This window comes from Pseudogymnoascus verrucosus, assembly GCF_001662655.1.
Source record: "Pseudogymnoascus verrucosus strain UAMH 10579 unplaced genomic scaffold scaffold_11, whole genome shotgun sequence".
Taxonomy (NCBI): domain Eukaryota; kingdom Fungi; phylum Ascomycota; class Leotiomycetes; order Thelebolales; family Thelebolaceae; genus Pseudogymnoascus; species Pseudogymnoascus verrucosus.
In genome coordinates, this window is record NW_017263662.1 from 33,880 (window position 1) to 61,505 (window position 27,626).

A 27,626-nucleotide genomic window follows, 5' to 3' on the forward strand; every position below is an offset into this window, starting at 1 on the left:
GCTGAGTTGGTACTTTGCCAGCTTGGTGCTTGTGGAAGGTTAAATGTCTGGCACTTCGGAAGTCACTCCACATACAATTTTGGCTGATTGATACACGGCAAGTTCCAGCAAGGCCAAAGTTGGCAGCCGCGTGCCTGTAAAGCCAAAATTGTAAGCCCAGCAACATATATACCACCGAACTCATCGGAATACTTTCTTCATTCTCAAACACCCAACGCACTGAAATTTGAGTTCATGATAATGACAGCTATATCTCAATCTGTAACTATATTTATTTGTATGTTTACTATCCCACCGCTCCGCTAGGACTAGAGGAAACTACACCCAAGATGAGCTGCTTCGCAAAAGTCCCAGCGAAGGCATTTTTGGGTTCCCGAATCCTTTGACGGAACAACAAAATCCGTGGAGTCTCAACGAAGCCAAATTGTACGTGAAATTCCTTACCAAGCAACGCAGGAGCATGGGAAACAGGCGTGTGCATGGACATGGAGCCTCAAGATGGCAACGCGCAGCACGTGACATAAGCTTACCCAAGTGAGAGTGGATGTCTCATTCCATGATTTCAGGGGTTCAATGCTGACTTGGGACTGATTCAGCGAAGGAATGGGTTTCATATCTGAAGAGCTTTGGGTCTCGAAAGCGTTCCCACGCGGTTTCAATCGCCATCAACGTTGAGATAATGGACAGACTCCATGATCAGTCCAAAGGCCTAGCATGCCAAGGGCCTCATTCCAAAGGCACGCGTTCTCACCGGCAACACAATGGGAACACAGCAATTTTAAACTCAGCCTCAGTTCTGCACTGACCCTGCGGCTTACCCTCTCATATAGTAGCTTTTTTCCCATTTGTAGGGGTGAGAAATTAGCTCTCATCCAATCCAACGATTGGCTCTGAACCCCAACCCAATCGTTTTTCTCATTTAAGCGCGGCAGTATCGGGTGTCGAATCCTTCTCAGCCACCTCAGCTTCCCCTTCCTCCTTTAGTGAGGATGGTACCCGACGGACGCTCCCTCTTCTTTAAAGTTCGACAGGTCCCTCGCTCCACAATTTAATTGATACCACAACTCCCACCCAATTCTTGGCCTGTTGCTTCCACTGCCCGTCTAACCTTCTCCATGGCCTCAACTCTCCGCGCAGTCACTCTTGTCGCCTGCCTATTGTCGCAGGTTCAACACGTTCAGTCGAAAATATGCTACGAGTCTAATGGCTTTGAAAGTACGAGTTACTATGATTGTGCACCCGACGCCGCCGTGAGCGCGTGCTGCCGACCGGGTGATATCTGCTACACCAATGGGCTCTGCCATCCTGGCCCCGATGCAGAGCAAGGAATAACTCCTTGGTACTGGCACGGTTGCACTGATCCCACGTTCCAAGACCCGAGTTGCTTCTCTGCTTGCTTTGCTGGTAAGCCTGTCCAACTGCGAGGGTGTTCTTGCCTTTATAACCGTCATATCGGCATTGGCGTCCAGCTTTCATAGTCCTGATGCTAACAGTCAAATAGTTACTGGCGACGGCGTGTATAGTTGCCCAAATCAAGGCCCGAACAAATGGTGTTGCTACGGCCTTGGAGGATGTGATTGCAATAACTCTACCCAAGTTGTGTCGGCTCTGGCTGGTAGTATCATTACTACTATCGATTTTGGGGTCACATCCATCTCAAGTACGAAGACTACGAAGACTACAGCGACAACAACTCCAACCAGCGACTCTACAACCACAACAACAACACCCCCAACAACAACCGCCGGAAAGGAAACAACGACGGACGGAGGGGCAGCAGCAGGGGAAACAACAGGGCAAACAGCAGGAACTACGCCCACTGAAACGCCAACTTCGGAAAAGAGCAAAAGCAATGCTCTCCCAATTGGTGTTGGTGTCGGAGTTGGTGGCGCAGCTGCGATCGCGATAGCCGGCCTAATATTCTTCTTCATGCGCCGTCGAAAGCAGCAAGTAGCAGCAGCCCAGATGATTGGCCCAGAACCAAAATACACCGCTGCTGCACAGGTGCCGCAGTATGAAATGCCTGCGAGGGGGGGGAATGCTTCTGAACTACCCGCTGCGCCTCATCCAATAGAGTACTACCAGGAATTGCCTGCGGAACGGTGATTGGTATGATAACGAAGGACAATTACATGTACATATGGAGTTACGGGTGTGCTTAGCGATTTAGCAACTATTTGGTATTTCCCTGTCTACTTTATATTTATATGCGACCAAGATTTTATCCGCGTTTCCGTCCATTGGTAGATGTGTCAAAGTCGTGTTTTTTAACCTTAAAAATGTTTAGTTTTGGGGGCTTCGGGCCGATCCGTTCAGCTGCATGTGCGCCGTAGATGGAGGAAATGGCACCCAAAGTCTCAGCACCAGCTGCATATCCTTAGCTGATACAGACACATAAAGAAACTCTCATACTTCCCCGACGGCAGAGAGCTTGATTGATCCCTTTGATCCAGCCTCCTCGCTATATCCAAGCTGCATACACATGTCATCCTGAACGCGATTGAGGCCGAACCACTTTTCACAATACAAAACACGGTTGAGGGCTACAGAGCAGAGTAATTAGCTGCTTCTATGATGCTATGATAGACGGCCTCTTTTGACACGACCTCTGTCCTGATTCACAATCAGGCCAACATCGCTCTGACAGTCTCCTGAATCGACCGAGGCTTACACCCCCTTTTCGACAAAAGATCACTGAGAGTAGAATCCGTGACATGACACTCATTGCTCTTCAAAGCATCGTAGCTCGTAGACCACCACTCCACGTTTCCCCTCTCCATCCCCATGTCCTCAACATAATATCTGACGTACTCTTCCCTCGAAACAACTTTCAAGCTCACCTGAGTACCCTTGACCTCAGACACGATCTCAGCTATCTCCGCCAGTGTCGTCGCCGTCGGTGCTGAAAGATTGAATGTTTTGCCTTCGTATTTCGACGACGAATCTGCAACCACCAAAGCCGTGGTGTATCCCAGGTCTCGTATAGGTGTCCAGTTGATCGGCCCATCCCCAGCAACCACAACTTCCTTCCGAGGATCATCTTTCAGTTTGAAATAGTTCCCAAAGTATAGTGGCCATGACTCGTTATATAACCCTTCGCGAATGACTGTGAACTTGACATCTTTCAAGCCATAGAGATACTCCTCGGTGCGGTTGTGAGCCCGCATAACTCCAGCCTTGGAGTCCGATCCAAATGCCAGAGATAAATAATAAATGTGGTCTACACCAGCCTTCCGTGCAGCATCGATCGCATCAAAGTGATGCTTTTCGCGACCCTCCCCATGAGGAGCGTTGTTGAAGTCCATGGAGATACGTGGCGACGAGACCAATACGAGCTTGGTGCAGCCCGAATACGCGCTCTCCATAGATGGCTTGTCATCATAGTTGGATTGGCGCACTTGGGCCCCTTGTGATTTAACAGAGTCCCATTGGGTATCGGAAGGCTTGGATGAGGTGCAAATCACAAGTTGGTCCGCAGGGATGAGGCCATAATTCAGAATTGCCTTGAGGATAGCACCCCCCAACTTCCCAGAGCAGCCTGTCAAAGCATACATGTCGTACATAGACAACTATAGTTCAGCTTGCAAAAGATAGATATAGAGCACGAGGTTGGATTATGTTTGGATGTTCTCCAACCATTTATATCTTATCTCACGATAACAAAATAGACGTCATTTTGGAGTCCGCTTGGTAATCATTTCATAGTAAAGTCAATGGCTTGGCTTGGTAATCATTCCATTGTGAAGTCAACTACAGCGCACACATCAATTCCAAACACAATAACTCAGACAGGACCCAGTCGCTCAAATGCAAACTAAGCCGCGCAAATGTCCTAACTCCGTGTTCTCTCCAACAAAATCCCACTATCCCAAACTCCATCCAATGTAATCCTTGACAAATTATGCAACCCAACTCCGGCGTCTTCCATTGACGCTGCTTGAGCCGGTCGTATCCTCAATACCTTCCCAGGGAAGGTCAAGCTCGGAGTCCTCCCCAGAATCCTCACCCTCGGGATCTTGCTCAGACTTATCCTTCTTGAGAGCATCGACGTCAATCCCAATATCCATGAGCGTAACTTCAACTTCCTTCTCACTGAGCTCTTGGCCAGTCTCCTTCTGTCCCTCAAGAACATCGTAGAGCGCGTAAATTTGATCCGCCTTCGTGTCAATTGCCTTTAACAAACTCTCAATTCTGGCTTTGACAGCCTTGCGTTTGCGCATGCTGAGCGATGGATCATGTTTGTTGTAAACGGCCTGATACTGGGCCAGTTCAATCTTCAGGTGGGCCAGCTCGTCCTCAAGACCCTTCATGACTGTAGCAAGTGCAAGGCCTGGGGTGACAGATGGGCGCATTGTCGGCTCATCTTCGTATGGCCCAGCAACGGGCATGCGATCAGAGACGGGGATAGGCTTCTGGATTGAAACAGTTTGCTTCATCTCGTTATTCTCAAAAGAGGCCACGCGTGTGCAAACCGTGCAGTTACCGCCATCATGGTGGCAGAGCGTGTCAAGGACCTTCTTGGCTTTGGCGGAGAGGGTTGGGTGGCCGCCGTTCATTGCTACACTCAAAGTGATATCCGGGATAATGAATGCCGAGGTAACCTCCTCCGTCGTAATGTGGCGGCGTGCTGTGCGGGCCTTGATGGAGGTCTCAGAATGGCGTCGCGTATGAGACATTGAATGGGAGGTATTGTCCTGGTCTTGTTTGGCTGAGTTGCGATTTTTGAGAATACCAGTGAGTCCCTGGGTGACCGGGGTCGATTTCGCCGATCTACTCGACGCAACTGAATGGGACGTGTGCTCATGGTTTCCCGCACCGGCGCTGAGTTCTGCGTTTCGGGCTCTCTCATTCGCGAGCATTTCTCGGAGACGATCCATTTCCCCATGGCCCAGAATGCTTGAATAGTTTGAGCCCTGGGTCGCGTCTTCTGCATTGACATTGAGGTCCTTGTGAACAGTCTTTGTAACATCATCAAAGGATCCTTCATCGCTGGCGTCGTCAAAGTCTTCATTGGTGGTTCCTGCTGGAGGGATATCGAAGGTCTCCTCCTCGGCATACGACTTGACATTTCTTGATTGGGTGTGGCGGGATTGCGAACGTGATCGTGATCGCGACTGCAAGCGTGCTGGCACTTGCTTCCCAACGACTGCCTGGACACGGCCGCGGGTGCTTGACCGAGGGTTGCTTGGCTCTTTCTGAGCCTGTTGCTTTTGGACGACTGGTTTGCGAGTCTTGACGCTAGCGGTATTCGCCAGGCGAGCTTGTTGGATCTCTTGAGTCATTTCGCGGAGTTCAGCAACGGCAGCTTCACGTCGGCTAATCTTCTCACGAAGGCCAGTTTCTTTTTGCCTCCACTGTCGAGTATTCTCCTCCGAGTCGGTGCTGAGTCGCGCCAATTCAAGCTTCAGATCACCATTCTCACTCCTGAGGGCATTATTCTCAGACTGCAGCTGCTCCGTCGTATAATACGCCTCAGCAAGCTGTTTAGCCGCCTGGTCGCGCTCGAATGATATAGTCTTGAGGCGCAACTCCTGGTTGGACGACTTTCTCTCAATCTCGCTGTAACGAACCTGTAAAGACTTGAACTGTGCTTCTATTTCTAAGGCGATGTTAGTGGTTAATATATATGAGTCGATGGGGTTTACTAACTGGTCTTCTCAGCTACGAGGTTCTTGTTCCCTTTCCCAAATTCTCCATCACTGCCACTGTCGGCCATTCCTAAGGCACTATCTGATCGGCGGTGTTTCTGAAGCTGTGCATTCTCTGATTGGAGCTGGAAATTGTCGTCTTGCAGGTTCTGGGCTACTCGCTGCGCGTCTGCCTTCTCCATCTCGAGCATAGCAACCTTATCTTGGAGGAGCTGCAACGAGATGAAAATAGCCTTTTCCTCATCTGGGACGGGGACAGTGTCCAGCTTCACGTGGCCTGGCCCAGGTGGGGTTCTCTCAGAGGAATATGTGAATCGGGACTGCACCTTGCCGCTGCGTGTAAACACTGGCGTTCCATCCTTAAATGACCCTGAGACAAGCTCAGAAAGGTCGGGCATGTTTGGAAGAAGGAACGATTGGTTTGTCTGGTTGGCAGTGTATGAATTTTGCGTGGCATTGTTCTGAGGCCGAGGAGTTTGTTGGAATTCGTCGCGGTGTCCAGATAGTGCGTCGGCTAAAGCAGTCTTGATTTGTTGTTGAGGAATATTGTGGATGGCAGAAAGAGGTGAGCCCTTTGGCTGGGCTGCGGAGAATCGCGACTGCTTTGGCTGGAATGTGACTGTGGCCGGTCGCTCATCGCTGATGAAAGATCCATCAGAGTCGTCGGCAACTCGGGCGTGGATCTCTGCAAGAGTGCGACGTTGTTCTCCGCTGGAGGATCGCGTCGCTCCAGAAACATAGTTCGGCAACTTTGTCGCTGATGGCGGTGGGATGTTCTCCTTCTGGGGCGTGCCTTTGCTGCTTTGCCTTCCGTTCCCGACACTGCTTCGGAGAGAGTCTTGTCTGTGCTTTGATTGACCCTTCGATGGCGGTGTGCTGAGAATCTTAAAATCCCCGATGCTGACAACTGGAGAGTCGATGTTGTCCGAGTATTCTGTTTGTGGGACCCTGCTTGGAACGCGTTGCCTTGTTTTTGTTCCGCGTCCAACCTCTACATGGAAGCTGCTCTCGTCCGAGCTGCCTCCTTGGGAAAAGTCGGGAAAAGCACGCCCGATCGCCGAGGTGTTGATGATGAAGTCGTTTGTTTGTTGCCTGTTACCGTTCCAGCGGCCATACTTCTTCGCGGTATCGCGTAGCTCTGGGAGCCTCTGGGAAATATTGAGGTCCATTTGACGCGTGGACATTATCGCCTCGTTCTCGGGATCAAAGTCGATTGTGGAGTCGTCGCTCACGGTGCCATGGTGGGAACCGGTCGAGGAAGCACATGAGTGATCGTGTCTGTTGAGATCTCGGGCCATTTCTCGAATCAATCGAGAGCGATGTCTCAAGTCAGCCGAGGCAGCCATTAAAGCGGCTCACTTTGTGCAATGTGGACGTTGGTGGAGGTGCTATCCGGCACTGTTGTTTATGCCGGTTGTGGATGGATGTTTGGGCGGCGTCGCGTCGAGTTCTTGGAGCAGACAGGAAAGCTAAAGAGTACAAAAGAATCTTCTTGGACTACGATATGCGCCGTAAGAATTGAAATGGTTAGGTTTGTTGTCGAATAATTGGCGTATGAGTTATTGTCGTATCGGAAGAAATGATGGGTTATGGGAATGAGGTTGGCAGAGGTTTGTTTACTTTTGGGTGACGCACGGACTCATTGACAATGGCACCCACGCGCCAAGGTTTCTGATCGAGAAGGGAAGGACCGCACCACGGCAGAGGAGGTTAAAAAATGGATTTGACTTCAACATCAGGGCTTGTTTTTAATTGAAGGCTTTTTATATATGGTATTAATGGGTATAGGTCTGCAATCGCCCTTTTACTATGTCAGTGAGGTTTGGCGGGGTTGGTTGGCACATATTATTTATTTGTCGGTTTCGAATTTTAAAACCTCAAATTAATCCGATTATCATTATTTTAGTTTATATGGAGGATACGTATTTGAGTCCGCTGTGCAGTGACAGAGAGCCAAGATAATTTAGAGATAGTATCCGCCGAAGGAAATCATATTACTGCTTCGTCGAATCTTGTGCTTCTAATTATAGCCATTGCGATTTACTTATTTGTTTGCTGTGATAAGCCCGTTCATGGACGTTGTCCACCATGCCAAGAATATCCAACTCGACATCAACGGGGCCTTGAGGGGAATTTAGCTGGACCCCCACAAACATGAAGCTGGAATAAGCTGGGCCACTTGAGTTACTACATATTGGTTCACCAAATCAATAAACTTTTAAGTAAAACGCTTCCATCGTGTCTGCGCTGTTGGTGTTCTCCCTTCTGTCCCAGGCTTGAAAGCGGGATGCGTCAAAAACATGTGACATTAGTGGCGACAACTAATAGGAGAAGGAACGAGAAAACTTCATATTTCTCACTTGGATCCGGATCTGACTGATGAATACCGGCCTGTTAATAATTACTTTTGGACATCTATAGAAAGTTCAACACCTCCAATTATATAGATATTGTGGGCTGTCAACCCGTTGACGTTGAATATCATCCAAATCTGTCTGAACGGCAACCCTACAATTCGAAGCTAGCAAATTTCCACCCCTGGAAAACCGCAAAACCCACCCCGCACAAGGCTACGAGTAGAGGAGTTAGTAGAAGGCTCCGTGACTTGGGAATTACTTCATAGCTCTCATAAGTCAGTATTTCCTCTGCCCCTGAACCAATACGCCATGGACAACCCATGGAGGGACGATGACTTTTCCGCATCATCAGCTTGCGAAGTGGCGCCATATGAAATCCTCGAGCCAGAGGTAGCTACTACCTCTCTTTTCCCAAAGGTTCAATACTCATTGCATCTCCGCGTCAGCGTCTAGCAGCAGAATCATCTGATCTCCAAACTTTCACCCAAAACATTGCGGAACAGCCGTATGACCCAGAGTCCTGGCTGCTCCGCGCGCGCTGCCTCCGGCTTCTGGGATTCCCAGAGCTGGCACTCGGTGATGCGTACAAAGCGCGACTGCTAGTTGAAGCCAGCCAGGAAAAAAGCACTCCACTCGGGAAGAAAGCTTTTCTGGCTTTGTGCGATAAAACCAGGCTCCTGCACGAGACAGACCCGAGATTAGCGGCATGGAAGCACCTCGTTTCAACGACAGCGCTCCTTGAGAAGCGCGTCGTTGCAGAACTGCAAGAGCTCGAGCTCCAGGTTTGGTCAGAGCTCATGGAAGGCTTGATGGCTTCAAATGCGTGTAGTGACTACCTGACCCTCAGCCAAGAAGCGGTGCTTCGATTCCCGCAAGATGCTGTATTTCCATCGGAGGTGCTGAACGCGAAGTCGTGGTTCAAGCAGAGGGATGACATCCTGCGGGAGCAGGTAAACGCCGGCGAGATGAGCGAAGAGAAAATGCAGGCAACTCTTCATAACGGCGGCGTCTACCCTGTGGCTTATCCGTGGATGCGAGAGGATTTTGTGTCGAGAGAGGATTCTTTCCTCGACGGGTGTAAAAAAGAGTTCAGCGTGCGATCTACCAATAGCACTGTTTCTCGCAGTGCTATTAGGGACGTTGACGAAGACGACGACGCCCCAAGCTCAGGAGACGTTCTTGGCGCCTTCGCGACGAAGAGTATCGCTCCAGCAGATACCGTGCTCGTGGACAGCACTGTGGCAGGCGTCACAAGTAGCGCTGAACGCTGCCCGACGTGCTGTGGCCGAATCATGGAAGAGATTCTCAACGATTGCTGCAGCGTCCCGTACTGTAGTACAGACTGCTCCAAGACGGCCCTGGATACCTTCCACGCCTCCGTCTGCGGCAAAGATTTCGGCTTCTTAACATCTGCAGCAGAGTCAGCGCAACTAACAACCGACCTCTCTCTGGACTCAGTACTCCTCCTCCGAGTCCTGGCTCTCTCTATGCAAGAACCGACGCTTCACCCCTTGAAGACATCTCTCCTCAATCGACTGACGCCCACGTATAAAAACGACGAGTTGATAATTTTCAACTTCCCAGACCACATCGTAACACCTATTCGGGTGCTGGGCGAGCTGGGCATTGATGTTTTCGCAAACGCCGCTTATGACACCTGGGTCCTGCATACAATAAGATGTCGGCTGCAGAATAACAAGCACGGGCAGACTCTCGATGGGTTCCCTGGGACGGCCGTGAACCCATTGTACTCAATGTTCAATCATAGCTGTGCACCGAATGTGGACTGGGAGCACGGAGATAGTAATAGCACATTGAGAATGTTTGCTCTACGAGACGTAGAGGAAGGAGAGGAGCTATTTATCTCGTATATAAGGCCGTTGACGATGGACTATGCGGAGAGGCAAGAGAGCCTATTGCCCTGGTTGGGAATGGAGTGCGAATGTGAGCGGTGTAAAGCCGAAAGGCCGCCAACTGAGGCTTGACATATTTGGTGGCATTTGGATATACAGCAGGAGACATGATCGAGGATAAAAGCATATTTAAGTCGATTTAGCCATTGAAGGGATTGAAAACGATTGTTTCCCATAGTTGCCGAAGTGCCAAGTAACAAGCCGAGACTTGATAGCCATAAATTTAGATAATAGCGTCTCGGCCTGTCATCTCCTTATGAGAGGCGGCCAACACCACACCCACCAAAGCTGCGACGTTGATTGACTTACTGTGTGTCACAAATATTGATGGTTGTCTCAATCGCCCGTGAGCATTGAACAGAACGACACATTCTCCCGCGACTCGAGCATCGCAATGCCCCCTCCCTAAAGCCAGATGACACTAAATATGTATATGAAAGTCTAAATTATGCTGTTTGTTAAATGAGGTATCTATATGGGTTACGCACTGTGCAATAAACCGTTCCAAACGCCATGGGGTAATTGACAATTACGACTTATCAACACATTTCTCCTCCAGCCACCTGGCCAGATTCGTGGAGGGCATATCCACAGCCCTCATGAACATGTCGGCGAGCCATAAGCTTAGCGACACGTAGAACACCAGTCCAAATACATATCCAAAATGGTACATCACTCCAGTTTTTCCAAGAAGCGCCCATCCCGCGTTTCTAATTCCCTTCCCAATAAGCATATTAACAAGTTCGTGAACGAGATATAGAGCATAGCTCACGCGACCCAGATAGCGTGCCGCCGGGGCGACTAACGGGCGTTGTAGAATAGGCAGATACAAAATCCCGACAATGATAAGGAAACTGCCAGGCAATGCGATGTAGCGCCACTTCTCCCCATGCCAGGTGAGCTTGCAGAGCGTGGCATAGCCTGGTGTTTCGCAGGTGTGCTCTGTGGGCACGGAGCCCAGGTACATGCCTGCAATGAAGCAAGCCCAGAGGCCCAACTTTTTGAGGATGCGGCGGCGGCGTTGATTGGTAGCGTTTCCATTTCTACCGTCGTCGTATTGAAAAGAGGAGTCGGTAGCGTCCGCATTATGCAGGAGACCCTCCTCTTTGCTGCGTTGCGATGCGGCTTCTTGCGTGCCGACGTGGATCTCAGCAGCGAGGAGGCCGAGAACGAAACAGCCCAGGTCCCAGCGGTCATGTAGCATCGTGTCAACGAAGACAAGCGCCTCAATGAGCAGCCGCGGGCCTGTCCGGCAACGCGCAATTCCCAAGAGAAGGAGGAAAAGGATCATCGAGCAGCGGAACTCGACGGCAATTGTCCACAGCGGCGGCAGGTAGTAGATATGGAACTGGTTCCAGTTGTAGAACGTGAAGAGGTCGCGGAGATTCTCAAAATAGAACCTGATATCACCCCACAGTCCTGGAACATAGTGTGGCCACGGTTTATCGAGTAACTGGGCGCGCTGGCACAGAAAGCTGATGAAGGACATGACGAGACTCGGCAGGCCGAGACGCACAACTCGGCGAAAGGTCATGCTGGATAGGACTGGAAGGATCCGATCACGGTCTCGTCGAAGCATAAGCCGAACGGCTCGGGCTGAGAGCACATATCCGGAGATGACGAAGAAGAGAAAGACCATGAAGCCACCGCTGTACCATATCTTCACAAACGGCAGCTTCAAGAGGTTTGTGTTGCCGTTGTAGCCATACGCGGTTCGGATATTGGGATAGGCGAATGAACTGTAGTGAAAGATCATGACAGCAAAGGCTGCCACCCCTCGAAGGCCATCGAGGCAGTCGGTGCTTGCGCGCTGGGCGGCTATTTGTGGGTCTATAGGGCGCAACGAGACGGGTTTGGCGGGACTGGGAGAGAGGACGCTGGGGACGGCGAAGGAGAGGAGGCCACGGGCGGCCGAGGGGAAGGAAAATTTGGAGGCGGCATGGACGAGGACCAGAGGTAAAGTCCAAAGTAGAGCTGTTGGCGTGGTGGCGGGCGACATATCGTCCCTCGTTCGTGGCTTGACTGTTCGCTCCAAAACAGGTGCGATCAGTAGGACAAGGGAAGAAAGAAGAGAGAGAAAGGAGAGGAATGGAAAGTAGGTAGGGGAGATTCCACATCCACCAGGAGCCGCCTCCAGGAGCCAGCCTGGTGAGGGAGGGTGCATCGGTAACCCTCCTACCTAACGCCGCTGTTCCCAGGCAGCCCCCACATCGATGATCCCCCCATTCCACCTGGGGTACTCCAGCGGGTAGATTATCTAGGGGTCCAACGCCAGTGCGAAGAAGGTGCTGTCAGCTTCGGAGCCAGCATAGTTCATTGGCGCCAACACCGTCTTGGAGTGGACCGGGTGTGCTATAGCCACTGCTCGTATGCCTCATACGGGCCTCTTGCTGGTTTTCTTTCGTTGACTCCATGGACCTCAATTCGCCGAGTCAGCCGGGGATAGAGAGAAACTTACCTGGCAAAAAAGAACATCTCTGACATGTGTCCGCACCAACCGATATTGTTTTGGCGCTCCTTCATCCCCATAAATTGGTGTTGGGTCTGTGGACACCACACCACTCGATGGCGGAGTACTTTCGATAATTTCATGGCGGAGGTCTTGGCGGTGCTGCATTGGCGATGGATAATCCCCTTATACGTGCTGCAATCAGCCAGAAGGATCAGAATAGCGTTTCATTTGCTCCGGCCGTCTTGGCACGGCCGGTTTAGGCAGTTTTGAACGCCTCCAACGATAAGTGGGTTGGGTTATTGATCCATTTTTTCCAAGCCTGAAAAGAGCATAAGTATATCATGGAATTGTGTGATCATCAAGGGGTAGCTAAATGCAATATATAGACGCGACAGTTTCGCCTCTGAATCTATGTGGTTGAGTGGAGATGGAAGAAGATCGAGATACTACGTAGTGGATGATGTTCACAGTCGTCGGTCTTGGCGGCTAATCTGTTCCTCGTTTAGCCTTGACCGGTATATCACGTGATATATTTCACAACAGAATGATACGATGGAAGGGCGATCCATGTGGGCCTAAGAAATGATGATCACGAAACACGACAAGACGAGCAGTGATTAACACCATGATCAGAGTGTACAGTTTCATTTTCTTCTGTCTCCCAGCCGCGAGTAGACGAGGCGAGACACTACACTACATAAAGAGATGGAGCCGAGCCCTCAGACAACCGCGTTCTGGTCGTAATACAAATCACAATGATGCGGGTGCTGCAGGCAGTATTTTGGAACGAGCGGCGTGGCCTGTACTCCCGACGCGACGAGATACTCCCTAAAGTTCAGGATGCGCTGCGTCATGGTCGTCGTGCGCTTCTTGCCCGCGGCGTCCCTGTTTCCGGACCAGGATAGCTCGGCGAGCGCAGCAGCACGCGGCCATAGCTTCGACGAGAGGCAAGTGTCGTCGACTTGCTCGGACCACAAGGGGGCGGTGACTCCAATGACCTTCTTGGCCTCGGCGGCGGTCAGGTTGGTGGTGAAGTCGTAGTCGTAGATGCGTTGCCAGGTCTTGTAAGGGGCGCACCAAGATCCTCCGGTGCCTCCGAAGTTGAAGTTGGCGGTATCCGGGTCGGGGTTGACGTTCTCGTTGTAACGGGGGTCGTTGGTCACGTAGCCGCCGACGCCACAGTCAAGGTAAAACCAGTCGGACGAGGAGACGACGACATCAAAACCGCTCGACGTGAGCTTCTTGATATTGGCGAGGCCGCCGTTCCAAGTCTGCATGATGATGTCCTTGGGCATGTCATGTGCGTGCGGGTCGTTGATGGCAACATCCTCCCACATGACAAGACGCCTGTTCTTTGGCTTCTTGAAAATCGGGACAGCTTTATCAACCCAGTACTGGACAAGGTCGTCGTACGTCAGCGATTTGTTCGCCGCAAACCATTCCTGTGTGATAGTGCTGAGGTTGTAGCAGCCAACCTGAAGCTCGTCGCCGCCAACATGGAACAGGTTGTCGGTAAAGAGGCTAGACAGCTCGTTATACACCTTTGCGACAACCTCGTACGTCTTATCATTGAGAATCTCCAGCTGGCCCGGGTTGGGTTGCACAGCAGTGTGGAGCGGCCAGTTATCGTTGGACCACCAGGAGTTTGTGCAGGCAACAATGGCAGGGTCGATTTGCTTCCACCCCGCGGAGGAATGGCCGGGCATATCGATCTCGGGGATGATGCGAACAGCGCGGGCGCGGGCATACGCAATGATGGTGCGGACGTCGTTATGCGAGTACGTCTCGCGCGTAGAGTATGCGTCCTTGGTCATTTCTGGATATGCGTTCATAGTCAAGGGCCAGGACTGGTCATCGTCGATGTGCCAGTGGAGCACGTTGAGCTTCGACAAGGCCATTCCGTCGATGGTCTCAAAGATTTTTTTGACGCTGATAAAGTTGCGCCCGGTGTCGACCATGATCCCGCGGTATGGATAGATCGGGCCATCCTTGATGGACACTGGTTGCTCAATCTGGAGGCCGCCGTGGCCATCAGAGATGACAATTTGTTGAAGAGTTGTAAAGGCATGGAGAGCGCCCCAGATGGTCTTGGCTGTGATATCGATAGAAGGTGAGTTGGACTTGACATCAAGCGTGTATGACTCGTCGACGCCGTGTTGTAAATCCGCCTTGTAGTCCGAGATCTTGACGTTCACTTCGTAGATCAAAGTTGACCAGCGCTTGGTATGTTCTGATTCCGATTCGGCGAATACAGGGGCAGCAGCCCTTTTAGCCGCGGCTGGGGTGGTGGGAAAGGGGTCGAAGACAGGAATTGGCTCCTCCACAGCCTGGGGAACCCATTTTAAGGTCGTGATCGAGTTGAACGCGCGATTCCACGCGTCTTGAACCACCTGGTTGTAGGGGCTCTTGAGGACGAGGTATCCAGCCACCTGCTTGGGCCCTGAGGTTCCCCAGGTTATGGAGACGGGGGCGGGTAGCGGATTGACTTTGACAGCTTCGGCAGCCCCAGCGAACGCGCATGAGGTGGCCGCAATGGCCTGGACGACCTGATTGAAGCGCATTTTCAGAGATGGTTGTTCTGGCTCAAGTGGCGCGAGGTCGAGATCTCTGAAGCTGTGTACCTGGGAGGATCGCAGCTTATATTAGTACTGTGGAGTGGAAGTCACACCGGAATGTCTTATCTGGGAAATGATAACCCCGGACGCGAATGACCTCAATGTGCAGAGTAACCAGTAGCAACACCATGTCTTGGAAAGTAAGTTCCCCGCACCTTGCTAGTAGTGGTGACCAGCAGGCCACATCTTGGACGTGCAACCTTGGAAGGCTAAGATGATGGTTATAGTAGCATTTTGATGGTCCGTGGAGGAGCCGAAGCAGTCACAATGTTTACATGGAGAGTGGAGAGTGGAGAGCGGAGAGCGGGCAGAGGAGAGCAAATGAAGTATACTGCTCCGTACGTTCTTGTCCAACTTGTGCGACAGCTTGTATGGCAAACAAAGCTCTGTATTTGCCGTGAAGGACCCCTACTCCTGTACCGAGTAGGGCTATGAACGGCGTAGGGGAGCTGCTGTGTGCGGTCGTCGGTGTTGTTACATCGGAGAAGGTCCCCCTGGCTAAAGCCAACGGAACGTTACGCTCTCGGCGTTGGCGTTGAAGAAAGCTCGATAAGGTCGCTCGCACGGACCTTTATGTGGCGCGTCGTCGCGCTCTTTCTGTCCTTCGCCGGAGCTATCCTCGTGATTTCCCCGAGTCGCCGCTGTCCTTGTGTTGTGCAAAGCAGATCTTCTCGCCGAGCTGTCACTGTAGACGTCGATCCTCGCGTCGGGCCATTAGCCGCCGTAATACGATAGGTAGGCTGCTTGACGCCGGACCTGGACTCCTGTCAGATCGTATAGGGACAAGTGCCGTCCTGTACGATATACGATACGAAGGACAAACCTCGGTCTGTGCACTCTGCCAAGCTAGTGGCAGATGCCACAGCGGGAAGATGTGGGGAACAACCTTGTACTGTCACCTTGACTTGACGCCGCTGGTGCGGACTCGCGGAGGTTCGGATGAGGGCATCGCGTGAGGGGGTAGGAAAGATAGATTACACGCACTATCTGGTGAAGAATTTCAAGAACGGTGAGAGGGCACGACATGACAGGATGGTACGTGCGATCCAAGCCACTGTCACGTACCATGCCCAAAGGTAACATCGGACAAGCCTCACTGATGTCGAGTTCCCGTGGGCGCCAGGGAAGCTGTCATCCCAGGGACTTCAATTTCAGACGGAATCCAAAGCTTCTAGATTACAACCCCTCTCGCAAGTCACACCTTTCGAGGATCCGGGCGCTTGTGGTCGGGTCAAAGACGTACCGCATTGATGTGGTCTTACTTTAGACGCACTCAAGGGAGCAGCGGTGGGGCTGAGGAATACTTAATTTGTGATGCATCGTATCATATGTAACAAGCAGGGAGACCTTAGACGTATTTCAATGTTTATAGTGCACGTGGAGGTCTCAGTCAAGTTCAACGTGCCGTGGTTCAATCATAAGCTACAAGCGCGCTCACTTGACGTTGAAAGTCCCTGACCGTCACCCATAAGCAGAGTCATGAACTCATCAATATTCACTCCATCTGCCAAAGCCCACATGCAGATATTTTCCCTGAAACCACCACCCCGTCCGCCCTTCAAACTGCTCCCAATAACAAACTCACGCCGAATAGACACGCCAAAGACGCCGCTTGCTTTTGAAAATCACACCTATCCCCCTCTCAAAGATCTCGCCTATTCACAGCCGCTTCCCACTCCCACATATCCCTGCCTGACGCGCACAAGCTCCCATATCGGCTAGCTACCAATAATGCTACTACGTGGGCTAGTAGTAGCAGGGTCGTCATACGTCTCTCCATCCTGCCTACAAGGACCAGGTCCATAGCAGCGAGTATGAGCAGGGGTGCTGAGACGAGCGGATTGGTTGCCCATGGCAGGCATGGTTTCGTGAGGGTGTATGCTTTGAAGAGGAAGATGATGAACTTGGCCACATATGTCAACAGACGCCCGTTAGACTGCATCCAGGATCGTGCACTGTGCGAAGCCAGTGCAAGATGTTGGTTGAATCTGCCAATGCGACCAGATGGTGGGGGCATCAGTAGTGGCGTCGTCACCTCGGGCTGTGAATCAAGGTGATTCGACAATGTTTTCCGCAGTGCATGAACCCTCTCGCCATCTTCATCTTCAATATACGCGGCCGAGACCGACCGGGTGCCGCCAATGGGCTTCGCTCCTGGGGCGGGAGAATCAACCGGTTGTATCCTCTTGCCGACATTCAGGTTATTTTTCGATCTGGACAAGCTCGATACCCCCTCCAAACCTGAACCGGAGCTGATGGCCTGTAATATATCGGTTGCGCCCGGCCTGTCGGCAGGGTTGAGGCTGAGAAGTCGCTTCAAGAAGGTATATAGCTGGTCTGGGAGATCCGGTCGCTCCTGCCTCTCATCCCGGAAACCCTGCCACGAGCTGATTTCCGCGCGAAGCTGGTCTAGGTCCTCAAACTCCTCCTGGATGTTCTCGGCGCTGAGATATGGCAATCGCCCAAAGCACATGAAATAGAGGATCATGCCGAGGGAGAAGATGTCACTCTTCGCCGTGAAGTTCCCATATCGACCCGACGCATCTTGTCGTAGAACTTCAGGCGCACAGTAAGATATCGTTCCAGTAGCTCCCGTTGACTTCCTATATACGTTATCGGCTTGCACTTCGCCAAAATCGCTGATGAGGCACCGAAGATCCTTTTCGCCACGATGTAACAAGCAGTTACTGGGCTTCAGATCCCGGTGGATGTAGTTCGAAGCATGCAGGTGCGCGAGTCCAGATGTGATGTCTTTGAAAAAGGAATAGATCTCGTCAAACGCCAGCTTCTTCTGAGGCGATTTGAGTCCTTGCGGCCGATCCAACTGCCCCTTCGATCTCCTTCTCATCTGTGCCTTGAGTTCTTCGTTGGTGCTTGTCGCAGACGCACCTTTACCAATCACGTAATGGAGTAGATCACCCGAATTGCAGTATTGCTGCAGAATAAATGCGCATGGTACCGATGGCCCGAAGCGATTCAGCTTGTAATCTTCCAGCCAGACGTGACGATAAGAGACGAGGTTGGGATGCGACAGCTGCTGCAACAGCTGGACCTCAATAAGCACCTTTTCCAACCACTCGTGATCGTCCCCAACGGGAACCCTTTTGCAAGCAAAGTGGCCCAGGAACACACCATCAAGCTCGTGCCTGACCAGCAAGACTACTCCCTTGCCACCCCTTCCCAACTCACTCTCCACAGTAAAGAACTTCTGAAAGTAATTGGGGCTGAAGGCGTCCTTCTTTATGCCTAGCGCTTCTCGTCCGCTCTGGCCTCCCGGAGCACTAGTCACAAACTCTGCGTCGTCGGATTCTTCAAGCCCCTCGGTATCAGCCCTATGCCCACCAGCACTCGGAGCTCGATAAGGCTCGCTCCTGGGGACCGGTTGTGTAAGCCGTCGTATCGGGCTGCTCGGTGGTTCTCTCTCATCTTCGCTTCCTGGCTCAGAGGCAAGGCGCAGCATGCGAAAGTATTCAGGGTTGACGAAGCTCTGTCCGTGGATCGGGCCGCTCGAGAGCGGGTGGCTCTCGTCGGTAGAGGCGCTGCGGATGGATTGATGGCAGTAGGGACATTCTGTCAGCTTTTGGGCGGCAGAGGCACCGCGGAGTATCAACTGGCGTGTCTGGGGGTCGCGCACAACAATGGCGTCGTCATGTTGACTGTAAAGTCAGTCATCGGCGGACAGTGAAATGAAGGTGGGGTAGGAGAGGCGTACAGAACAATCTCACGGCTATCGCGAGAGGAATATGGAACGAGGGACATTGAGACTCAGAGATGCCGCATTTGTATGACTGTTGAAGTGATGAATGCTAGAAGCAAACACTTTTATCTTCACGTTACTTCAGTGTACATTGCTATTCCACAATCGAGGTTTGTTTATGGAAGCTGGACTCAATAGTTGGCTTGTGCTCAGCACTGTAACACAGTGTGACGTAAGGTCATGTGACGCCAAAATATGTCCGAGAAATCTCTCTTATTTTGCTGTTATGAAAATAGCTAAATTCCCATTGGAAATATGCCTTATCTAGGACTGTTGACCTGCAGTTTATACCCCCTTTCTATCGTTCACAGCTTGTGTGGTACCGCCAAATTCGAATTCCAAATTTCGGTAAGGATCGTTTAGTTTCCGCCCCCCGCAAATCCCGTTGTCCCCCCATTCCCTACCCCGTACCCTGTGTCACGCCATGTTCAACCTTTGAACCCTTAATTAATAAGCTTAATTATATAATACAAGCAGCTGGTGTGTTATCCCAAACTCCACGGGACAGCAGAAATGCTTCCTGCGCAATGCTTTTAGTTCAACGGGAGACTAAGCTCTTTCGTCAACACGTGTATGTTGTTAATAAGCCCTTCCACAAGCGCGTCGTATCTATGCGGCTGCGAAGATTGGAGTCGCTGTCCTTGCTCAACAAGAGTTTTCGTGTCTATCTCAATCTCGAGCTCATGCTCCTTATCGCCCTGGACAACATGTTAGCTAGGTTCTGCAATGAAAGTAATAACAACACTCACTGAAGCTGAGGTAACCTGCGTGAGATCGATCTGATAGTGTGATTGAGTGTAGCTCAAGCGGTCCTTGTTCCGGTCTGGCTGATTCTTCTTGTCAGAGCCGCGGGCCAGAGCCTCACTGTCACCGTCATATCTCATTTCGAGGTTGACGCTTATACGACAATCCAGAGGAGAGTTCGGTATGTAGATATCCAAATCTTTAACACGAGTCTTTATAATCTGTGCAAGTGGAGCACCTGTCTTTTGGTCATGAGTAATCCGGACCTTCGGGGCGTGGTGACTGCTCTGCTTCAAGAAGTGCTGGATACTGGGCGGTAGTGTCTGCACTATTGCTTTGGGCAATTCGAAGAAGCTATCCCGCTCCCGCCTGTGCGCATATCGAATTGGTACCCGCGGCTTGGGCCTATTCACGTTGCTCGGATGGGTCTGTGTCACAAGACCATTCAAAAACTCGTTCATTCTCTTGTGTTGTTCCTAGAGTTGTTAGTTTAACTTCGGGGACAGTGGATTAAGGGGACATACCTCTGTCATGGAGCTTCTGAACGAAATACGGTTGCTCGGAGCTAGGACACACTCTGAAAGGACAGGCAGATAGTACCTTTGGTTTGTCTCTTTGTCAATGAGCTGTCCCAGTTTCGCTTCGATTTCCACCGCTACTCCTCGGCTCTCTAGCTCGCCCCAGTCGTTCCTGTTGACAACTTCGAGATATAAGAAGTCGGCAATGGCTTTGGTAAGGTCGTTAACTGGCGTAGTATCCGAAATGCTTGGCTCCCAGGGCCCAAGAATATCGTCATACTTGGTGGCAGTAGGAGTAACGCCAGCTTCTTGTTTGGGGGTTTGCGGCAGGGAAATCTCGGGTGACGTATGGGCGGCAGGCTTTCCATTCGCCTGGCCAGAAGGTGCTGGAAACTGCTTGTTCTTCTTGTAGAGCATCCAGCTTTGAGCCCAGATCGGTGGTTCATTATATCGTCTGCGCTTCCTTGGCTCTTGCGGGGATTGACTCTTACTACTCATCGGTTGATCGCCGTTTGGAGCGCTCGAGGGAGCCCTTGCATCCGAACTGCGTCTATCGTCAATTTTCCTCTTGGCAGGTGTTGGCGCAGGATCTGGTGCAGGTGTACGTTGTCGGGCCTGGTTGGCCGCTTCGCTCTTGGGTTGTCCAAACACCGTTGTCTTTGGGCTCACGCTCATACTGTTCTCTCTTTCGCTTTGGGAGTTCCTCTTTGACGCTGGCGCAGAGGCTGGGTTGTGATTATAGGGAGCCGGCGTCGTGGGAGCTGCTGACACTGATGGCGATGGAGATATGCGTTCGACTTTTGTGTTATCTTGCTGAACTCCTAACGATGGAGCGCGTTGTTGATATGGGCTCGTTGGGAAGGGATAGCTTCCAGTTGATTGGCGCTGTACAGTCGCGGGTTGGCGAAATGGGGTGCCTGGCTGTGATCGCTGCGCCTGGTCTTGTGGAAAGGGCGTTGGCGGGAACGCGGTATTGGCAACTGGGCTTTCTTGAAGCTGTTGCGTATATAAGTTTTGCTGACTTTGAGCTGAGGTAGGTGTGGGACTCGAGTGAGATGACTGTGGCCGCTGATGTGGCGGGAAAGGGTAGGACGTGTTCGAACTTCCAATTGGAGGTGTGAGCGGAACAGGAGACGCTTGTGGGTAGTTCATATGCTGAGATTGAGGTTGAGCCTCGTTTTGTGAGTAGCTTTCGCGATGGCGGAGTGCTGGTGGGTATTGTTGAGGTTGACCAGGACTTTGAGGTGCTGCGTTTTGTGGGAAGGGGAAAGCTCCTCCGCTTGTCGATGAAGAGGGAGTATGGCGAAATGGAGATTGGCCGGAATAATGCGACGAAGTAGCTGGGGATCGGAGGTCGTTACTCGGGGGCTGAAGGGGAGGAGGCGGAGGTGGTCGTCCTTGAAAGGACCCTTGGTATGCTGTTGGAGAGGTGAATCGTTGAGCTTGCGCGCCATAATCTTGCGACGCTTGTCTACTCGGCGGCGCGGGCTGGCTGTGCTGGCTATATTCTCGGTACAAACCTGGCGATGGTCCAGTTTGCGCGGGAGTCGCAGGTTGTGCTTTGTCCTGCCTCGAGGTGTCTCCCCCTTCGTTGTTAATGATCGATCTCAGATCCATTGTTCCGACAAGTCCGTAGTCCCGTTCACTCAGCGGCCACGGCCTCCCAGTATGTCCGTCAACAGTTTGGTATACAATATGCCTTCATTGAAGTTCAGCCACAATTGCCGTTCCAGCTGAAGTCTATCGGATTCAGGATAGGCCGGTGGTTCATGAGTCTGCCCAAAGTCGGATCGGTTGGAGTTGCGCCAACGCCGTCAGCACAGAACTGGCACTATCGAGGTTGTCGATTTTATCAGCGTCGCACTACGAACAGTCGCGCGAAGCTATGCGCAACGTTTTCGCTGCAGCTTGACGCTCGGTTGCTGGTGATTTGAGATGTTGTAAAATAATTACACAGTTCGTCCCCCCTGTGGTCAACGACGATCTGCCTCCGTTTGCTAAACGAAACAAATGTCGCGACCTGTCTACAAGACACGCAAGCGTCATCACACATAACTATATGATTTTTTACTCATCACTGGGATCTCTATGAGGCTTCAAATAATATATAGCTATGTAGTGTCATTTGTAAGAAAAATGCTACATTTATTTGCGATTTTCTCTACTTAATTAATTTATTTTTCGATGGCGGCGACAGAAGAGACGCGTGCCATTGTGCTGCCTCAGGCATGACTGCTTTGCATTTCACTATCCGGTTTTGGTTAAGCGTCAATAGCTGCGTAGCTCCAGGCTGTCGCGCTTAGGTGTTGCTGAAGTTGAGGCTCAGGCATCATCGTGTGTGTGTAATCAACAAACCAATTCCATCGCCATCAACCACTTTCGCCCATCAACATCTCAATATACCCATTTACAATTGTGCGCATCTAAGACCTCACCCGCTCCTATCAACAACACACATAAATCGACGATATGCCCGGGCTCGTGTCCGCCACAGGCGTCCTCGGGTTCCTTTCCGACGAGGAACCCGAGCTCAAGATCTTCGCCCTACAGACCTTGAACGATGATATCGATACTCTCTGGACGGAGGTAGCGGGATCTGTTGGGCAGATGTGAGTTACAACTGCAGTTTGAGATCCCATCAGTGGCTCAACCCCCCCGTGCGTAGGAATTGGTTTACTGACAGCTGGCGTTCACAGCGAGGCTCTCTATGAAGACGACACATTCCCGGAGCGCCGACTTGCGGCACTTGTGCTGGCAAAGGTGTACTACCATTTACAAGAATACAACGAGAGCATGGCGTTTGCTCTAGGCGCTGGGGACCTCTTCAAGCTCGACAACGGGGGGGAATTCGAAGAGACCATCATCTCGAAGTGCGTGGATCAGTACATTGCCCTCTCGGCATCACATCGTCCACGTGCATCGGATGCTGGCACCGGCGCTATTCCTACTCTCGCAACATCATTTGCGAATACTGCTGGCGACAGCAACGTGTCGGGAGCCCTATCTTCCCCAACGACTCCATTCTCTCAGTCGACTCTGCCATCCAAGTCGCTGTTATCTCGCCAATCCACCGATATCTCCGCCGATTATCCAACCATCAGCACAGGAGCACTGTCATTATCTGTTGCGGACCGCAAGACTCAGGTAGCACTTGAGAACGTCATCGAGAGGTTGTTCGAGAGCTGCCTGCGCGAGGGGAGATACAGGCAAGTGGTTGGGATAGCAATTGAAGCTCGCAACTTGGAAGTCCTGCGAAGGGTAATCAAGCGTGCAAGCGACGATGAAAAGAAGGCCGGAAAGCCAACAGACAATGGTTCCGGCCCCACCGAGGAGCTGATGGAGTACGTTCTGAACATCTGTATGGATGTTGTCCAGGAGCGTGCCTTGCGAACAGAGATCTTGAAGATGATCCTCGACTTACTAAACGACATACCAACGCCCGACTTTTTCGCAATCGCAAAGTGCGTCGTCTACCTAAACCTGGACGGAGAAGCCTCTGCGATGCTCCGGAAGCTGGTGGAGAAGGGAGACGACTCTTCTCGGGCAGTGGCATACCAAATCGCCTTCGATCTGTACGATAACGGCACACAAGAGTTCTTGGGAAATGTACAAAAAGCTCTGCCGACTGAGAAGAAGGCCGAGGAGCCTGTTGCGGAAGGAGAAAGCGAGCCACTCTTGGGAGAGAACAAGGACCAATCCGGCGACTCCTCCAACGCCGATAACTTCTCCGCCGAGCAGATCCAGATCTTCACCAACATCAGATCCATTCTCGATGGCTCCAAGAGCATCAAGCTGAACTTGGAGTTCCTCTACCGAAACAACCACACCGACATCAGCATTCTCAACAAGGTACGGGACAGCCTTGAGGGAAGGAACTCGATATTCCACACCGCAGTGACCTTTTGCAATGCCTTCATGAACCAGGGTACTACCAACGACCAGTTCTTCAGGGACAACTTGGAGTGGCTCGGCAAGGCGGTCAACTGGTCGAAGTTCTCCGCCACTGCTGCGCTGGGAGTCATCCACAAGGGTAACCTGAGCCAGTGCCGGAAGCTCCTCGAGCCATATCTTCCCCGACCATCTTCCGTTGGAGGATCCATCTTCAGCCAAGGTGGTGCCCTTTACGCGTATGGTTTGATATATGCAAACCACGGAGCGGAGGCGCTCGACTACCTCCGCCAATCATTCAACGACACCCAGGAGGAGGTCGTGCAGCACGGTGGTGCCCTGGGTCTTGGTCTTGCTGGCATGGCTACGGGATCGGAGGAGATTTACGAGAACCTTAGAGCCATCCTCTATACCGACTCTGCGCTCAACGGAGAGGCTGTCGGTCTCGCAATGGGACTGATTATGCTCGGCACTGGAAATATCAAAGCGCTCGAGGATATGATCCAGTACGCACACGACACCCAGCACGAGAAGATTGTTCGCGGAGTGGCCATGGGCATGGCTCTTATCATGTTCGGACGCCAAGAGGGTGCGGACGAGCTGATTGAAGGCCTTCTCAACGAAGCAGACCCAACTCTTCGTTATGGTGGAATTATGACCGTTGCCATGGCGTACTGTGGTACTGGAAGCAACAAGGCTGTTCGCAAGCTACTCCATGTCGCCGTCAGCGACGTGAACGACGATGTCAGGCGTATTGCCGTCATGAGCTTGGGATTCATCCTTTTCCGTAAGCCAAGCAGCGTCCCCCGCATGGTCGAGCTTCTGTCGGAATCCTACAACCCCCACGTTCGCTACGGTGCTGCAATGGCTCTCGGTATCTCATGCGCAGGCACTGGCCTGGATGAGGCAGTCGACCTGCTGGAGCCTATGATGAAGGATCCGACCGACTTTGTCAGGCAAGGTGCCCTTATTGCGTTGGCTATGATTATGGTCCAGCAAAATGAGGCCATGAACCCCAAGGTTGCCGCTATCCGCAAGACCTTGAAGAAGATTGTTGGCGACAGACACGAGGATGCGATGACCAAGTTCGGATGCTCTCTCGCGTTGGGCATCATCGACGCGGGTGGCAGAAACTGCACCATCGGTCTCCAAACACAGAGTGGCAACCTCAACATGCCAGGTATCGTCGGTATGGCGGTATTCACGCAGTACTGGTACTGGTTCCCATTCACCCATTTCCTCTCGCTCAGCTTTACGCCAACCTCCATGATCGGACTCGACCACGACCTGGAGATCCCCAACTTCAAGTTCCACAGCGCCACTCGCCCAAGTCTATTCGACTACCCTCCTGAGCAGGAGGTCAAGACTGATGAGGCGCCCACTCTTATCGCCACCGCAGTCCTATCGACCACTGCCCAGGCTAGACGCCGTGCTCAGAAGAAGGAGCGTGCTCAACGCCACGAGAGCATGGATATCGACCAGACACCCACCACACCCAAGGTTTCTGCACCAGACGCCGAGAAGATGGATGTCGATGAGGAGGCTAAGGAAGGCGGAAAGAAGGAAGGAGAGGAGGATAAGGAGGCCGGTGCTCAAGGCACACCCAAGAAGAAGCTCGAGAAGGAGAAGGTCGGATACGAAATCGAGAACATGTCACGTGTTCTTCCTGCCCAGTTGAAGTTTATTAGCTTCCCAGCTGGGCGATACGAGCCAGTCAAGAAGGTAAGCCGATTCCCCTCTGTTTTTGGGAGATATATATTAACGAAAATACAGCCAACTGGAGGTGTGATCATGCTCTTGGACAGCCAGCCTGACGAGCCCAAGTCTCTGATTGAGGAGAAGATGAAGAAGGCCTCGGTCGAGCGCGCCGCCGCACTCCCAACACTCGAGGACCTCAGACAGGAGTCGTTCAGTCTGCGCCGCTTGGCCGATGCACAAGGCGAAGCTGCGGGTGCATTGTCCGGGGCAGGTGCTGCAGCCGGGGCAGGTGTATTAACAGCCGTGGACGAAGATGGGGAAGGTGGGGAGGAAGCTGCCGTGCCCAACGAGTTCGAATACTTCTCTGATGATGAGGAGGAGGAGGAGGATAATTAGACGCATGGGAAGTAATTGGGGCGTCTGTATTACTATTTCTTTGAGTTTTTTTTGCACTGGAGCATAGATGGCGGTGGTGGTACGATAGTGAGAGCATAATGCAGAATATTACTTGAGCTTTATTATTTATCGGGGTTTGTGAAGGTTATGTTTGCTTGTAATAGAGGGATGCGGGAGAGATGTTTATAGCTGGACGGCGAAAAACGAGGCATTCTCATATCAGTACTCGCGAGGAGCAGCCATCAAACCCGCCTGGGTAGCTCAATCGGTAGAGCGTGTGACTCTTACTTCCTATCTTAGGATACGAGATCATCTCAAGGTCGCGGGTTCGAGCCCCGCCTCGGGCTCAAATCCCGAGTGCTCTCTTGAGGAGTCCTCAACTTTTTTGCTGTTTGCTGTTTGCAGTTTGTGGTGGTGGTAGTGGGGCGTGGAGGAGATTTTTTTTAGGTGGGGGTTGACATACGCTTGGCGGCTTGTTTAATCGAATCTTTAATATTCATTTTTTGATGTTTCTATTTACCCTGGGTTATGAGAGCAAATATAGCTTTTCAATGTATAAAATCGTCTATTATTGTTGTCGTTTTGCTCTTGTTAGACGGTGATATTCCCATGATGCGGCGGCGGGCTAAAAATAAGTTTTCTGATGTCGAGTTTTCCAACGTCGGCGATAGTCAAAAAATCTCCCCAAAAGCTTCCAAATCCTAAATATTAACGGAACGCCTCGTAATTTTCGGAGTCACTCTACAGGACCGTGAAGGCATTCTACAGGTCGAGTCTACGTAAATCCACCTCTCCAACAGGCCAGCCAGCGACTTTCGCGCCGAAGCTCTTTTCCCAAATCGACCAAAATTATAAAACAGCATTCTGCTAACAAGCCAGGCCGATTGATCTTTATTTCGGTATATGAGGAGATAAACCATTGGGCTTTTTTCAGGTCGATTTCTCCAATCGAGACCTGCAGCCTAGCCTGCATCTATATAAAATGCAAGTCCAAGCACTGCAAAAGACGGGTAAGAGATGCCTGAGTACCCATTTCCAACCCACAAAGCCTAGCACAAACAAAATATACAGCGAGAGAAGCCCAAGCTCCCATTTTAAGCTCTTCAAACTCACCATAGTCGCAAATCAACTCGTGTTTATCGCCGTGCGCATACGTGGGAGTGGGACGGCGGATATCATTGCTCATGCACCCCCTTCTCCCCCCCTGACATTTAGAACAACGTTAACCTAGAGCATATCGCAATAGACGAGGTTGGACGTTTCAACCGTGCTGAGTACCTGATGGCAATGACTCAAGGTTGGAGGCCGCACCATCCCAGCCGGGACCAGCTCTGCCGAGATGCGTGCTCTTGCCACTCGTAGGCCACGCTGCAGCGTAGCTGAGGTGATAGATGGATTCCGGGCCATTTTAATACAGAGCAGTACATGTTACTCGTCGATCTGTGGGAAGAGAGCGGCTGTCGTGGGGTGTCGCTGGCGACAGCGACAGCGCTCATCGACAGTAACAGCACCAGGGCAACGAGAATAACCACAGCAACAGGATAGCAACGACGGCAAGAAGGAGCTGCCAAATTTCTCCGAACACGATGAACGTACGCCGAATAGAGGAGAGAAACTACTGGAAGCTTTATGCGACTTCT

General features: G+C 51.7%; 9 protein-coding genes across 9 annotated transcripts; 3 read left to right on the top strand and 6 right to left on the bottom strand.

The window, feature by feature from the left end:
• The first annotated feature begins 191 nt into the window (after nt 1-191).
• VE01_03462 (uncharacterized protein) lies at nt 192-2,191 on the top strand. The gene is made up of 3 exons (XM_018272952.2): nt 192-426; nt 597-1,404; nt 1,502-2,191. The coding sequence occupies exons 2-3, from the start codon at nt 1,116-1,118 to the stop codon at nt 2,104-2,106; spliced, it is 894 nt and encodes a 297-aa protein (XP_018132248.1). The 5' UTR covers nt 192-426; nt 597-1,115; the 3' UTR covers nt 2,107-2,191.
• VE01_03463 (uncharacterized protein) lies at nt 2,187-3,615 on the bottom strand. Its single transcript, XM_018272953.2, has one exon. It carries the CDS (start codon nt 3,561-3,563, stop codon nt 2,625-2,627), a length of 939 nt encoding a protein of 312 aa, XP_018132249.2. The 5' UTR covers nt 3,564-3,615; the 3' UTR covers nt 2,187-2,624.
• Nucleotides 3,616-3,629: 14 nt separating this feature from the next.
• On the bottom strand, nt 3,630-7,216 carry VE01_03464 (uncharacterized protein). The gene is made up of 2 exons (XM_018272954.2): nt 5,650-7,216; nt 3,630-5,599 (listed from the first exon to the last, which is right to left on the bottom strand). Exons 1-2 carry the CDS (start codon nt 6,992-6,994, stop codon nt 3,900-3,902), a joined length of 3,045 nt encoding a protein of 1,014 aa, XP_018132246.2. The 5' UTR covers nt 6,995-7,216; the 3' UTR covers nt 3,630-3,899.
• Nucleotides 7,217-8,208: 992 nt separating this feature from the next.
• On the top strand, nt 8,209-10,213 carry VE01_03465 (uncharacterized protein). The gene is made up of 2 exons (XM_018272955.2): nt 8,209-8,395; nt 8,452-10,213. The coding sequence occupies exons 1-2, from the start codon at nt 8,315-8,317 to the stop codon at nt 9,988-9,990; spliced, it is 1,620 nt and encodes a 539-aa protein (XP_018132247.1). The 5' UTR covers nt 8,209-8,314; the 3' UTR covers nt 9,991-10,213.
• Nucleotides 9,861-12,811, bottom strand: VE01_03466 (uncharacterized protein). The gene has a single exon (XM_018272956.2). The coding sequence runs from the start codon at nt 12,080-12,082 to the stop codon at nt 10,448-10,450; it is 1,635 nt and encodes a 544-aa protein (XP_018132244.2). The 5' UTR covers nt 12,083-12,811; the 3' UTR covers nt 9,861-10,447.
• A 189-nt stretch (nt 12,812-13,000) lies between these two features.
• HEX1_1 (woronin body major protein) lies at nt 13,001-15,862 on the bottom strand. Its single transcript, XM_018272957.2, has one exon. The coding sequence runs from the start codon at nt 14,929-14,931 to the stop codon at nt 13,090-13,092; it is 1,842 nt and encodes a 613-aa protein (XP_018132245.1). The 5' UTR covers nt 14,932-15,862; the 3' UTR covers nt 13,001-13,089.
• A 364-nt stretch (nt 15,863-16,226) lies between these two features.
• IKS1 (putative serine/threonine-protein kinase iks1) lies at nt 16,227-19,144 on the bottom strand. Its single transcript, XM_018272958.2, has 2 exons — nt 18,698-19,144; nt 16,227-18,641 (listed from the first exon to the last, which is right to left on the bottom strand). Exons 1-2 carry the CDS (start codon nt 18,742-18,744, stop codon nt 16,628-16,630), a joined length of 2,061 nt encoding a protein of 686 aa, XP_018132242.1. The 5' UTR covers nt 18,745-19,144; the 3' UTR covers nt 16,227-16,627.
• On the bottom strand, nt 19,145-21,975 carry CET1 (MRNA capping). Its single transcript, XM_018272959.2, has 3 exons — nt 20,011-21,975; nt 19,492-19,962; nt 19,145-19,440 (listed from the first exon to the last, which is right to left on the bottom strand). Exons 1-3 carry the CDS (start codon nt 21,619-21,621, stop codon nt 19,276-19,278), a joined length of 2,247 nt encoding a protein of 748 aa, XP_018132243.1. The 5' UTR covers nt 21,622-21,975; the 3' UTR covers nt 19,145-19,275.
• A 362-nt stretch (nt 21,976-22,337) lies between these two features.
• On the top strand, nt 22,338-26,558 carry RPN2 (proteasome regulatory particle base subunit). Its single transcript, XM_018272960.2, has 3 exons — nt 22,338-22,613; nt 22,701-25,614; nt 25,666-26,558. The coding sequence occupies exons 1-3, from the start codon at nt 22,474-22,476 to the stop codon at nt 25,984-25,986; spliced, it is 3,375 nt and encodes a 1,124-aa protein (XP_018132369.1). The 5' UTR covers nt 22,338-22,473; the 3' UTR covers nt 25,987-26,558.
• The last annotated feature ends 1,068 nt before the right edge of the window (nt 26,559-27,626 follow it).